Source organism: Perca fluviatilis, chromosome 7 (assembly GCF_010015445.1).
Source record: "Perca fluviatilis chromosome 7, GENO_Pfluv_1.0, whole genome shotgun sequence".
Classification (NCBI taxonomy): Eukaryota; Metazoa; Chordata; class Actinopteri; order Perciformes; family Percidae; genus Perca; species Perca fluviatilis.
Window position 1 is genome coordinate 22,786,404 of NC_053118.1, and position 12,881 is coordinate 22,799,284.

Genomic DNA, 12,881 nt, shown 5'->3' on the forward strand with positions numbered 1-12,881 from the left:
TACAGCCGCACTGTAATTATCATCATAGCCAGTGGTTTAATAGTGTCACATCTCATCACTGTCTCTGAAGTGCGCATATGCCAAAATATCATCACCGATGCAAAGCTGAAGAAAAAAAGGCGTCTCCTGCTCCCCCATCCGTTTAACACACGCACAATCACGCGCAGGCACCCACACACCCACACCCACCCACCCCAAAAGACCCCCGCAGTGAATGACCTCAGTTCAGACTCTGAAGGTATTGTCTGTGGGCTGCTGCTCAGTGTTGCTATGGAGGAGAGCAGCCAGGTTTTGGCAACTCCAGCTGCTGCAGGACGAGTTTGCTGGTCAGTCCAGCCTGTACTGCGACAACGTGTGTGTGTGTGTGTGTGTGTGTGTGTGTGTGTGTGTGTGTGTGTGTGTGTGTGTGTGTGTGTGTGTGTGTGTGTGTGTGTGTGTGTGTGTGTGTGTGTGTGTGTGTGTGTGTGTGTGTGTGTGTGTGTGTGTGTGTGTGTGTGTGTGTGTGTAAGAGGGAGAAGACTTTGCTTTAGGGGAATCATTGGCATTGATGGGAATCGGCAACATCCTACACTGCAGCTATAGTGTTGGCACACAAAGTCTTCTTCTATAGTCACTATTAAAACTGATTTAGGAATAGGGCTGATTATTTTATATTTATGATGATGATGAAGTATTGCCTGTGTAGCCAAAGCCTGACATAAAGTTTATTGCTCTGTACATAGATCTCCACTGTTATCCAATAATTATTAAAAATGCATCATTCAGCCACACCAATGCACAGGGTGACATGTTTCTTCATTACCATGAACAAGAAACTAGATTATCTACAAAACCCACATATCTCGCCCTGAGGTAAATACTTATGTCAGGGATCACATATTTTCCATACTGAGTGGCTGGGTGGTGGCACCGTCTTTGTCAATGTGTTTACACCACACCCAAAGTTGTATTGGAGTAACAGGTATGGTTAAGGCAGGGTTAAGGACCGGGCCCTGTCATTAACAGACAGTGGGGAAAAAATGAAATCGATGCACAGCAGGAATCAAGCCAGGTGACATACCTGCAGAGGCATGGAGACGCCTAATAGTTAACAGGCCGACACAATAGCCTACCTGTCTGATCAAAGTTGACATTTGCTCAAAAAACAAGCATACTTCATCCCCTGTGTTTATTTAAGAGGAACTAGTTCATTCCTCCACAAAGCCTCATTTTAAGCATCATAATCCACATTATTTTGCTATCAACACTTTAACATCTATTTCAAACTGCTAATTAATCCAACAGTTGTCAAGCATCATTCAGTATTAATTCATGCTTGAAGGCTTTCTCTCTTAAGCCTTATGTCTATCTTGGTTGCCAAATTTAGGTAATCAGATTCCATTGATTCAAATGAACCTATCCAAAAGAACTGTCTTTCCAGTCTCCTTGAAAAGTAGTAGTGTAGAAATGTGTAGTTGCAGTTAAATTAGTCTGTTAATTAGACTGTGAGCTGCATGAATGTCAATAGTCTTGTACTTGCATACAATAGAGTATTATCTGTATGGCTGCAATTAATAACATTTTCAGTATTGATTCATCTGATTATTTCGTTTGAAAATTTTTTGAAAGTCAGCAAATAACGACAAATGCCCATCGCAAGTTCCAAGATAACATGGTGGCATTTTAAAATGACTCAGTTCAAAACCCGAAGATATTCTGTTTACTATTGTAAAAAACATAGAATATTCACATTTGAGAAGCTGATTATGATTCGACTGACTAAATAGTTGCTGATTAATTTTCTGTTAGTTGACTAATTGTCTCAGCTCTAATTATCTGATATCTTGCGCTGCACATGGGTGATAATTAACACTGAATGGTCATTTTGGGCCATCCTGGATGGAGCAGCAACTAGCCCATCTAAAACAATGTCACTCCTCACTAGCCTCATTGGAAAGTTGTTCACCACTGAGAGAACTTCTCTCACAAAATCACTGCTGAACATTGTCTTAGTTGTCAGAGCAAATCTAGAAGCATCCTGTTGTAGCGCTACAGTCGGTAGCACTAGGGATCGACCGATACTGGCTTTTCAAGGCCGATACCGAATATTAGTAGTTAATTAAACCCAATATTTGAAACCGATATGCATTTACAGTGAAAATGAAAATAGGATTTTGGAGTGTTACAAACTCCAACACAAAACTTTAAATGCTTTAAGCAATTATTTAATAAATTAGAAACTTTAAACATAATGCACAGTAAAAGATAGTCAGTGTTGTGGGCGGGACATTAAGTCAGACTCAATGGTGAGTGAAACGGGAGCAGAGACAGGAGACAGACTGTAGAGCTGAAGCGGAGCCAAAGTAGTGCACTTTTTAATTCATTAACTTTTTCGGTTATCAGGCAAATAAAATGTCGATACACCTAATCGGCCAGGGCCGATAATCGGTCTATCCCTAGACTGGAGGTTGCCTTCATGTTTCAGAGTAGTAACCACTTCTAGCTACTGTTACCTCCTCTTTCGCAGGATACTGGGTCCACTGTGTGCACTGGTTCTCAGCGGGGGCTTCACTAGAGTTTTATCTCTACTGATTGGGCTGTAGTTGGAGCCTGCTTTATATTTTTCAGTTAACAATAGATTCAGTCCATTTCTATCCTCACTGCTATCCCACCCTTTTCCCCTCTTCTTCGCCATCCCTCCCCCTCTCACTGTCATGTCAGTTTACTTAGTCGATTGATGTATCTCGCTCTTCCTCCATCCTCCACCCCTCCACCCACCGATCTCTCTCTGTCTTTCTTCCTCCCTTCTTCTCCTTGATTTGCTGTCTTTCAATTAGGCCAACCCGGACCCAATCTCAGCTGGATATGGCCTGCATAAAACTTGCGTGCTGCTACTACTACTCTTGCTTTGTGGGTGGCTGCACATGATGTATGTGTGTCTTGACACAGAATCACATCAGTGAGTGTCACTGTCCGACAGTCCTCAGCGCTCCAGTTTTACGTCTCCCACAAGACAGTAGCCTGTGATGGAAAAAATGGCTTAACGCAGACTCACTTTTTATGGTTCATCTTTTCTTTTTTTTTGCCTCCACTTTTTTCCTCACACAGTGCCAGTAGAACCATGTCCAAGCCAACGGGGGGCGGTGTCAACGATGTCACCCGCTTACTGATATCAGGGGCGGCACAGCCAGGGTCTCCCACCTCCAACTCTATGTTCTCCGCCGCCAGCCAGGCCGACTGGGCGGCTAAGAGGCTGGTATGGGTGCCGTCAGAGAAGCATGGCTTTGAGGTAAGGCGGGAGAGAAATTTATGACTTTTTGTTTTTTGTTTCCAACAAGCACCAACCTCTAATTAAAATCATACTGAATGTAAAGAGATTAAACTTAAATTAAAGTTGAATTTCAGGGCTAAATGCCATCTATTTTTACAACTTGTTTTCCTGTTTCCTACTATATAAGTATAAGTATTCCAAGTGTGTGCCTTCGGTTGAAGGTGTGTCAAACAGGTGAGGCAAAGCAGCACAGGGCGTATGAGTCGTTGTAAGTGTATGTGTTATCATATTTTATGAGGTTTTTATTCTGATGACGTTACACTCTATCCCATGCTTTCCTTCATCTTATTAAATTCCTTAGTATGCCTTGTGATGCTCTCCAACACATTTAGGCCTAATAACTATAACAAGGCCCATGTCATAATATTCATTTGTTCCACTTTTCCTGGGTACTTGTATAATGCACATTATGAGTTTTCATTGGTACATATTGTAGGATGTGACACATGAATTTGATGTCCTATCTCTGAGTTTCCCTCTCTCTGCTGGACTGGTTTCATAGAGAGCTCTATGAATAGAACAATACTCTCCTTCAGCCTCCTAATGTTAAAGAGGCCGTTGTAGAGACACTGACTTCATTTTACACTCATGATCTGAGAATGGCACTGTAGGACAAACACGCACACACATACCGAATATACACATTCATAAAGTATAACATACACAGAGAAACGCTTTCATCCAGTTTCATATTCTGAGCATATAGTTCAACCTGTGACTAATATACACCCACGTACACACAAACACAAACGCACATATTTTGTGTGTTGTGCATGTCAAGTAGCCGAGCGAATAAAGCGTAGCAGAGCAGAGTCCTGTGACCTGGTCAAAACCAGAGTTCACTACTTCCTGTCCAGCAAGCACAAGACCGACATGACAAGAGAGTTCATCTCTTTTCTCTCACCATCTATTCTTGTCTGCTGTCCAATACAATGGCTGCTCTTAGTCTAAAGCTCACTGGCAGAGATTCTGTCAAACATTTTCACAAATATATTTTCATTGTTTGCTTCATTTTATATGCAGGCCAGCTGGGTAGAATTAAAGGACTAGACCAGAGTTTTTATTTCGTTATAGCTCATTACCTACAAATAAACAAACAATGCGGCTAATTTGATTTTGATTTTTGATTGCTACACACAAAGAAATAAGTAGCTGTTACCTTCAATTTGTTTTCAGTGCAGAATTAATTAACATTTTCAGGATGTTGAAACTCGCTTTGGACTGGTAATCTGTCACAGCTTCATCAGTTTAGTCTTTTTTTATTTTATTTTGTCTCACTAACGACTTAATGACGCAACATCCAAGATTTAAGACTTCTGAGAAGATCTGAGTCTCCGGAACAACCTCTTTTTATATGCAAGAAATTATTAAATTCACATTAACGATAAATGCAGACATGATGTTCACCGTGGTGCTTTACCTACAAAAAGCACATTTAAAGTGTGCTATTTGATTCTCACATGGAACAGAAACTCTCTGTTCCTTCATCCCATACTGCCTTTGTTAAATCTCTCTGTACTTCTACCCCCAGTCGGCCAGTATTCGGGAGGAGCGCGGTGATGAGGTGGAGGTTGAGCTAACAGACAGCCAGAGGAAGGTGACTCTGTCCAGGGAGGAGGTGCAGCGGATGAACCCCCCACGCTTCAGCAAAGTGGAGGACATGGCCGACCTCACCTGTCTCAACGAAGCCTCGGTGCTGCACAACCTGAGAGAGAGATACTACTCTGGCTTGATCTATGTGAGTGGACGAAACAATGAATGCAGGTGAACGCGTTCACAGCATGTAACTAATAAAGAATCTGTGGACATGGTTCTGACGCCAATGCACATGTTCACATACATGCATGTTTGTGTCAGTCTGTATGATGTGTTAGCTCCTCTGGCATCTCCTGTGTAACTGATATGTGAGGAGTCAGTTTACAAAGTTGTTTATGTGTGTTTAGTGGCAGTGGGAGGCATCTCCAGTTTCTCCTGCAGAAAAGAGGGACGAGAGTGCAAATAAGACATATGAGTAGGATAGGATGGATAGGAATGGAAGTCATAGTGATGTAAGCCAATGATAATTGACATGCCCTGGAAGTAAATAGTAAAGTAGAATAATATATAATGTAATTGAGCTGACTATTAATGGGATGAATGATGGAGGATGATGCCGAGAGGAAAGATTGAGAGGAGCAGGGATAGATTTTTGGAATACCTTTAAGAGGCGTGTTACAATATGACAAGACAGTGTAGTTATGTATCATCATGACTTTTACTACTAATGTCTGGGTGTGGATAGACATTGTGTAGAAAATCACTGGCTGCATTCACATGAGGCAAAATGTTTCTTTCTGAATCAACTGATACATTTATAAACATAACAAATATCTGCACATTTATCTCCATATTCTTTTATTATGACATTCTTGATGTGATTGGTGTTATTTATCGGGAAATGGATGACTTGTTTGTTTGCTTGACTTAAATCAGTTTAATTGACAATTCCCTGAATGTTCAGGTAAGGTGTTCACCTGTGTCACAATAAGTAATCGGGGAGAATGGTGCTGGCCCGCATAATATATTGATTTAAGGACAGAGCTACAGCTTGACGCTCCTTTCGGTTTACTGCTGTACTTTCTGCTGAAGCAATAGTTTTATAAGAATATGCGACTCCTGCAGTTATCAAACGGGAGAAGTCAAGCCACCCACAATTATTGATAGTCTCCTTGAAACGAGCACAAACCACTTAACTCAAGTGACGGAGCATGTGCAGAGAGAGTGTTCTGTCAAAAACGGAAGGTTATTAAACAGACCTAAAACAAAATAATGCAGATTTATTCTGACTGGACTGATAACCTAATTGTTGGTGAAATAAAAGGCACCACGGACTGCACTATGAGAATAAGGTCAATGTAAATCTCTCTGTTCTCTGTGTTTTTCCAGACCTATTCAGGGCTGTTCTGTGTGGTGGTGAACCCTTATAAGAACCTGCCCATCTACACAGAGTCCATCGTGGAGATGTATCGGGGCAAAAAACGCCACGAGATGCCCCCACACATCTACGCCATATCAGAGGCCGCCTATCGCAGCATGCTACAAGGTACTTAACACTATCTGTGACCTGCGACCCTTGACTATTACTGACACTATAGCTAACCCATACATGTGCTATCAGCTCAGCTGGCCTGGAACATGGTACTGAAACCTGTCTGATCTTTGGTCGCTAAGCCACACCATGAACGCTATTTGAAGGTGTGGTATAGTCTTGACTCGTGGCTGTTATCAAAAGCCTTAAAAGTGAAAACAAATAGGCAAGATGGTATTTTTCGCAACATAGACATTGATAGACATTGCGTAACAGACATTTTTAGGCCCTACCTGTCATGTTGAGCTCATGAGAAAGAATTCCAAGCAACCATTTAAAAGCAGTTACAGGGCGATTGAGCAATGTCTCTGCCTCTTTGTGTCTATGTATTGGCCACCTCCCGTCCCCCCCAGGGTAGGTTGTAGGTGTGTTACCACAGTGATTGAACCTGTAGGACCAGTATGAATTCTTATAGACTGAATGTAACACTAGGTAATGTTGCAAACAATGTCCACCCATTGAATAACAGTGTCGTGTGGTTTTAGCAGCCTGGAGAGGCCAGTTCAGCTGGTGACCTGCTTCTCTCTGTAGTGCTAATTAGTGTCGGAGTGACTGACATGTTGAGAGTCAAAGCACAGTCAAATTTATACACAGGAGCAGTGGGCTAGAGGGCTAGTGCCACATATAATCTAGATATTAGCCATCAAAACTTGTGGTGTGAGTCTATATGGAGGCTTCCAGACAGTGGCGGTTCTACATTGAATTACACCCTGGGCGAGAGACCGCCTTTGTTGACAACAAATGACATGAAAAGACCAAAGCTGTCTCTTAATACTTTCCAAAATTCCTAATTTATTTCTACTGAAAACGTCAATCTTTAACATGTGTATAGAATGTGTGTTGGTGGCCTGGTGGTTAAAGAATCGATTTTAAATTTTCCAAGTCCGTCTTAAAACAATTTGTAGTAAATAAATGCACCTTGATTTATGTATTTACATGCACTGTAGCTACCTGTAGTATGTACAGTATGACATGTGTACTACTAGCTAATCACTTCTACTGATTGATGTGTTTTTAATAAGATGTTGCTCATTAATGTGTTTTTGGAGGAAGAAGCTTTATCAGGCTGTGGTTTGGGTCTTTAATGGGATTTATTGATTAAAAAAAAAATACAGACTATCACCAGCCTTAACCTTTAATCGATTAGTAGTTTTTTAAAGACAGAAAATACAGATTACTTTGTTGCTGCATTATAACATCACAATCACTATATTTGACTACAATATTCCTAAAAGCATGTTTTGGGTGTATTTCAATATGGGGGTAATACTCAGGTGTCCACTTGTATATAAATTACGTGAAAATGTACCCCAGCACATACAGTAATGCTATGCGCCGTCCCAAACTGGACACATCCGAAAGTAACTTTTTTCATGTAAAATGTGAATATTTCAATGGATATTCCAAATATAACCTATTTAAGACTTAGTCTATAATGAACTACTGTATGTGTGGAGCTAATTCTCTGCTTTGGTAGGACACACACACACACACACACACACGGGCACACGCATCCCTGGCATGTGCCCGCGGCCGCGTGCGTCGCTCCTCCTTGTGAATCCTAAATAGCGTGTAGAGCTATATGGAATCGCAGGGTGTCCTGTGCCAGACTGGAGCAAAGACCACTATAGGACCCGTTGCCCACCGGCCTGGGAGTGCACCATCCTTTTATCACTATTAAATCACTGTTCTTTATTATCAACGTTTCATTCCTTTTGAAGACATTTCACAGAGCAGCATTGTCTTTTTTTATTTTATTTTTTTTACCAAGTCTGTTTCAGCGCCCCCTCCCCTTTCCCCTTCCACCAATTTAACAATTCCCCACACAGTGAAATGATAGATAATAGATAACCGCTTTGCGGCGCAGAGGATTTGTTTTGTTTTTTTAAGTGCTCATGCCGCCCCCATGTGTCATGAAAAAATGTCGCCCCGGGCGGCTGCCCACTTCACCCGTGCAAAAAAACGCTTCTGCTTCCAGAGCATGTCATGCCTGGTTAGTGTCCGGTGGAGCCTTGGTTTAACATTAGCCAACCACTGGCATTATACCCTCCTACACTTCCATACAGCACCTTGCAGTGTGTTTATTTTTTTTAAAAGGAATCATATGTCAACATGCGTAGACCTTCAAATATGCAGAGTTGGGATCCTTGTAGCTGTTTGATGATGACTCGTCAGCCATGAAATAAACCACATGTTTAACACTCATCTTTATGTCACTCACTTGTCCTTGCATTGTTTTTTCTTTCACAGACAGAGAAGATCAGGCCATCCTCTGCACGTAAGTAGTCAGTTGCACACCAGTGTGTCTTTCTGTGAATGCTTTGTACTTTGCCCGTAAGGAAAATCTCTGGGTCACATTGAGACTGTCTGCCTTTGTTGGAGTGTTTGTGCATGTATGGGTCTGGTGTTCTCTCATGTGCCTTCATTTGTGTGTGTTGGAGCCTTCATGCACATATGCATGTAATTGTAACCTATTTAGATTTCAAACAAATGTGGATCAATTAAGATTGAGCACAGATCGAATTGCTTTTCCCAGTTGTGTGAAAAGATTTTTTTCTGGGGGGAAAAAAAAACTATAAAATCACAGTTAAAGGGTACTCCACTGTGCTGACTGCTATCTTTCTCTTATTCGTCTCTATGCATCTAATAATAAATCTACAGTTCTGCCTTTTAGCACTTTTTGGCCTTTCTAACCGTATTTCCATGATTAAGTTTCTTGCATTGGTATCATTTGTTGCAGAAATTCATAGTTCACGTGGGATATTAATTGTTGTTGTAATGTACAAATGCAGGACATATCAATCTTCACATTGATATTCTTTATGGGCCATTCTCAAACATGAATTGAAAGAAAAATCACAACTTAGCAAAAGGTCAGGCCTGTAATGTGAATGCACCCTCCTGTCTATTTGTACCCATGGTTTGTCTACCTACCTGCTTGCCTGAAGGCCTGCCATCCTTCTCCCTGTCATCATGTCTTCCTGCCAGACTCTTCCTGTCATTGTCAAGGATCCCACTTTAGGCTCATCTTGAATCAGTGTTTTTAGGATGAGGCGTCTGCTTCTTTTAGATCTTTTACTGCTGCTATTTTCACTCCATTGTCCTTCGTTCTTCTCCAAAACCAACAGTACTGACACGGCCTATATCCTCCACACCTGCTTTCTGTTTAGACCTGTGGCTTTGAATGCACTGCATAGGCTCTATATTTATTGGTGTTATGAATGAGTGTTTGGCCACTTCTTCCTGTGTGTTCTCTCTCTTTAAAATGCTCATATATATCATTCATAGTTGAGGCTATATATTGTGTGTGTGTGTGTGTGTGTGTGTGTGTGTGTGTGTGTGTGTGTGTGTGTGTGTGTGTGTGTGTGTGTGTGTGTGTGTGTGTGTGTGTGTGTGTGTGTGTGTGTGTGTGTGTGTGTGTGTGTGTGTGTGTGTGTGTGTGTGTGTGTGTGTGTGTGTGTGTGTGTGTGTGTTCCAGAGGGGAGTCTGGAGCTGGGAAAACGGAGAACACTAAGAAAGTCATCCAGTATTTGGCTCACGTTGCCTCCTCCCATAAGGGCGGCACTCTGGGTAGGAACAAGGAAGCTGTGCAGGTACGTCACAGAAATACGAATAAAATAAGAGCAGCTGAAAAAAAAACCTACAAAGAGAAAAAGGGCCTTCCAGATATATTAAGAATGAAGCGGTGTGGAATAACAAGAAAGATGGGGAAGGTGCAGAAGTGAGGAAGGGGTGTTGATGGGGAAACAGATTAAAGATAAGGTAAACAACTATGAAGTAGGATGAGACTGTAGGAAGCTAACATTAAATTGTTTAATCACCAATTCATGTAACAGTGCTTCTAAAACGTATCTTGAATACATGCTAAATAGCTGTACAGTATGTCAACCCTGTGTACACGGTTTATAGTTGTTGTGCTGTTCCTCTTGGTCAGTGCAGTTCATCCGTGTTTTGTTTTTTTATGTTGCAGAAGTTCTGGCAACATAAAAAAACAAAACACTTGACATATTTTATTTTTTTAAAGATTTATTTGCCTTTTTATTTGACAGAGGACAGTGTAGAAATGGGGGAGAGAGAGAGATGACATGCAACAAAAATTCCAAGGCTGCCAACGTCCTCCATGCCCTTGACATTTTAAGTCACTTTGCAGTTTTTTGACCAATATACCTCAAACGTGGGCAGAATGTTGTAGTTATAACTTTGATATGTTGCAATCTGGTATTTCCGTAAAGGAATAGTTCAACATTTTTGGGAAGTGTGAGATGAGAAGATGCCACTCTCATGTCAAATCTGGAATCGGGGCGATTAGCTTAGCATAAAGACTGGAAGCAGCGGGAAACAACAAGCCTGGCTCATTTCAAAGTCAATGAAAAAATATGCTTACCAACGTGCATAAAGTTCACAAACCCATTGTTTATTGTTTGTCCACAAGCAGAAATGTAAAAATGACAGTTTGTATTTTTATGTTCTGTAACTATTTCTTGGTGTACAGCCAGTCTTGTCGTCACAGTGAGGTTGGATTGTGCTCATTAGTGAGCTTTAGGTGTGCTGGTAGACCGTTGTTGAACTTTGGACAAAGCCAGGCTAGCTGTCTCCCCCTGCTTCCAGTCTTTACGCTATGCTATGCTAAGCTAAGCTAATCGCAGCCCTTCTCCAATGCTGTACTTAGCGCACAGACAAGAGAGTGGTATCAATCATCTAATCTCACATTACGATAGAAAATGAATAAGCGTATTCCCCAAAATGTTGAACTATTCCTTTAACCTAATTTTGGTCAGTGTTTTCAGTGGTGATTTAGTTTAAAGGTACTGCTCTCTTGTACCTCAATCACATCACTTTCCTCTTTATTTATTCATACTGACTGGTTTTTATGATTATAAGACATGGGTTTTCCTGCGGGTACAATTCATTTGTATCTTATCTTACCTTGGAGTGGGTTTTCTCTGTCAATCAGTCCTCTTTTACTGCATTTTCTCAGCAAATTTTCTTACCTTCCTTACTGCACTTCTTTCCCTTCATTCTCCTCTCTCTTCTCTCTTTCCTGCATGTTCAGATGGACGGCTCTCGGTCCTTAACAAGAGGCAGTACTTTGGTGAACAGGGTAAGTTTACTTTATCCTTCTGTCCTGTCCTGTGCTTTTGTCCCGTCCTATTTCCTGTTGAATGAACTCCATAATGATACTGACTAACCAACAGAGTAACCTTAAACCTTTAACTGTCAGCGCTGATGTGATGCCTCATAGCAGTCAAGCCTTATACAGTATTTGATTTTGCTTGTTTGTATATCTTTATTTGTTGTTGGTATTGTTGTCTTATTTGTCTTTTTTCGTTTGTTCGTTTATCCCATCCATATGTTCACCCATCCACCCATTCTCCTCCCACCTAAAACTTCATTTTTTCCCCCCAAAATTCGTCAGAGTATGCAATATGTGAGTATGAAAGTATTTAGACAACTTGGGGTTTATTCATTGTGGGTTACATTTTGTAGAAACTTTCCATGTATAATATTAACCAGAGCTGAATGATTGTCTTGATACATAACAAGAATCATGTTTTCTGTACATAGTGCTTTTTTTTGTTTTTACTATTTATTTTTTATTCATTTTAAATGAACCATGGCTATGGGGTTTTGGCATGTTTTATTCTATTCTTCTCAGTTGGCTGAGGGTTGGCTTCCCATTTCCCAGTGACTAAATGCCACAGGTTTTTACGTACCTGTAGAACTATGAGGCATTTCTGCTGTAGAGGTGGTTTAAATCACATCAACCATTGTGTGCGTGGGTGTGCGTGTGTGTGTGCGTGCCTATGTGCGTGCGCATCTTGCTCTTTGTCTGTTTGTGTATCTGTGTTGGCTTGTCTGCATTCCTTGACAGCATTTACAGTATTACCACCTCCTGTAGCTACAGTACTCCCATCACTGGCTGCTGCTGCTGCTGCATCAACAGCTGCTGCACTGGCAATGCGACAGCCACAGTAATGCATTGCAGCTAGCAAGAATCAGCCTATATGTAGCTTGTGTATGATGTTAGCATCTAAATCTGCAGCTTCCCTCTGCCCCTATTTTTCTACAACAGTGGTTCTCAAATGACTCTTGTTAGTTGGTTTCTAGAGATTGCCTTTTAATAATATAGGAGATTACATTTTAATTAATTAAATATGAAAGATTATTGATGGCCTTATTTATGATTGCTTAACTAATGAGGGCCCATTACTCTTATTGATGTTGAGAATCATTTGTTCCTGGGTCTGGGGATGTTGCGTGTTTGGGGATGCTATTTTGGGCCCTAAAAAAATGCACCATTTTGTGTCACTGCTCTTCAAGGATGAGTAATGCTTTTTTCTGTTTTACATAACAGATCAGTAGTTTCTCCAAAGAGAGCAAGAATATATGGTGCATTTTAGTAGGTAGGCCCTATGGAAGTCTCTTGTTGAGGCTGTTGGCCTT

At 41.1% G+C, this 12,881-nt stretch overlaps 1 protein-coding gene across 7 annotated transcripts in view; it reads left to right on the plus strand.

The window, feature by feature from the left end:
• myh14 (myosin, heavy chain 14, non-muscle) overlaps nt 1–12,881 on the plus strand; it is a 31,386-nt gene that overhangs the window by 826 nt on the left and 17,679 nt on the right. For 5 of the 7 annotated variants that reach the window (XM_039805746.1, XM_039805747.1, XM_039805740.1 and 2 more), the window contains exons 2-8: nt 3,088–3,268; nt 4,842–5,048; nt 6,236–6,392; nt 8,688–8,715; nt 9,916–10,030; nt 11,491–11,538; nt 11,854–11,865. In XM_039805746.1, the coding sequence (XP_039661680.1) occupies nt 3,101–3,268; nt 4,842–5,048; nt 6,236–6,392; nt 8,688–8,715; nt 9,916–10,030; nt 11,491–11,538; nt 11,854–11,865 (735 nt within the window). In that variant the 5' untranslated portion in view covers nt 3,088–3,100. The remainder of the gene's footprint in view (nt 1–3,087; nt 3,269–4,841; nt 5,049–6,235; nt 6,393–8,687; nt 8,716–9,915; nt 10,031–11,490; nt 11,539–11,853; nt 11,866–12,881) is intronic. The other 2 variants (XM_039805741.1, XM_039805743.1) reach the window with 2 other exon arrangements.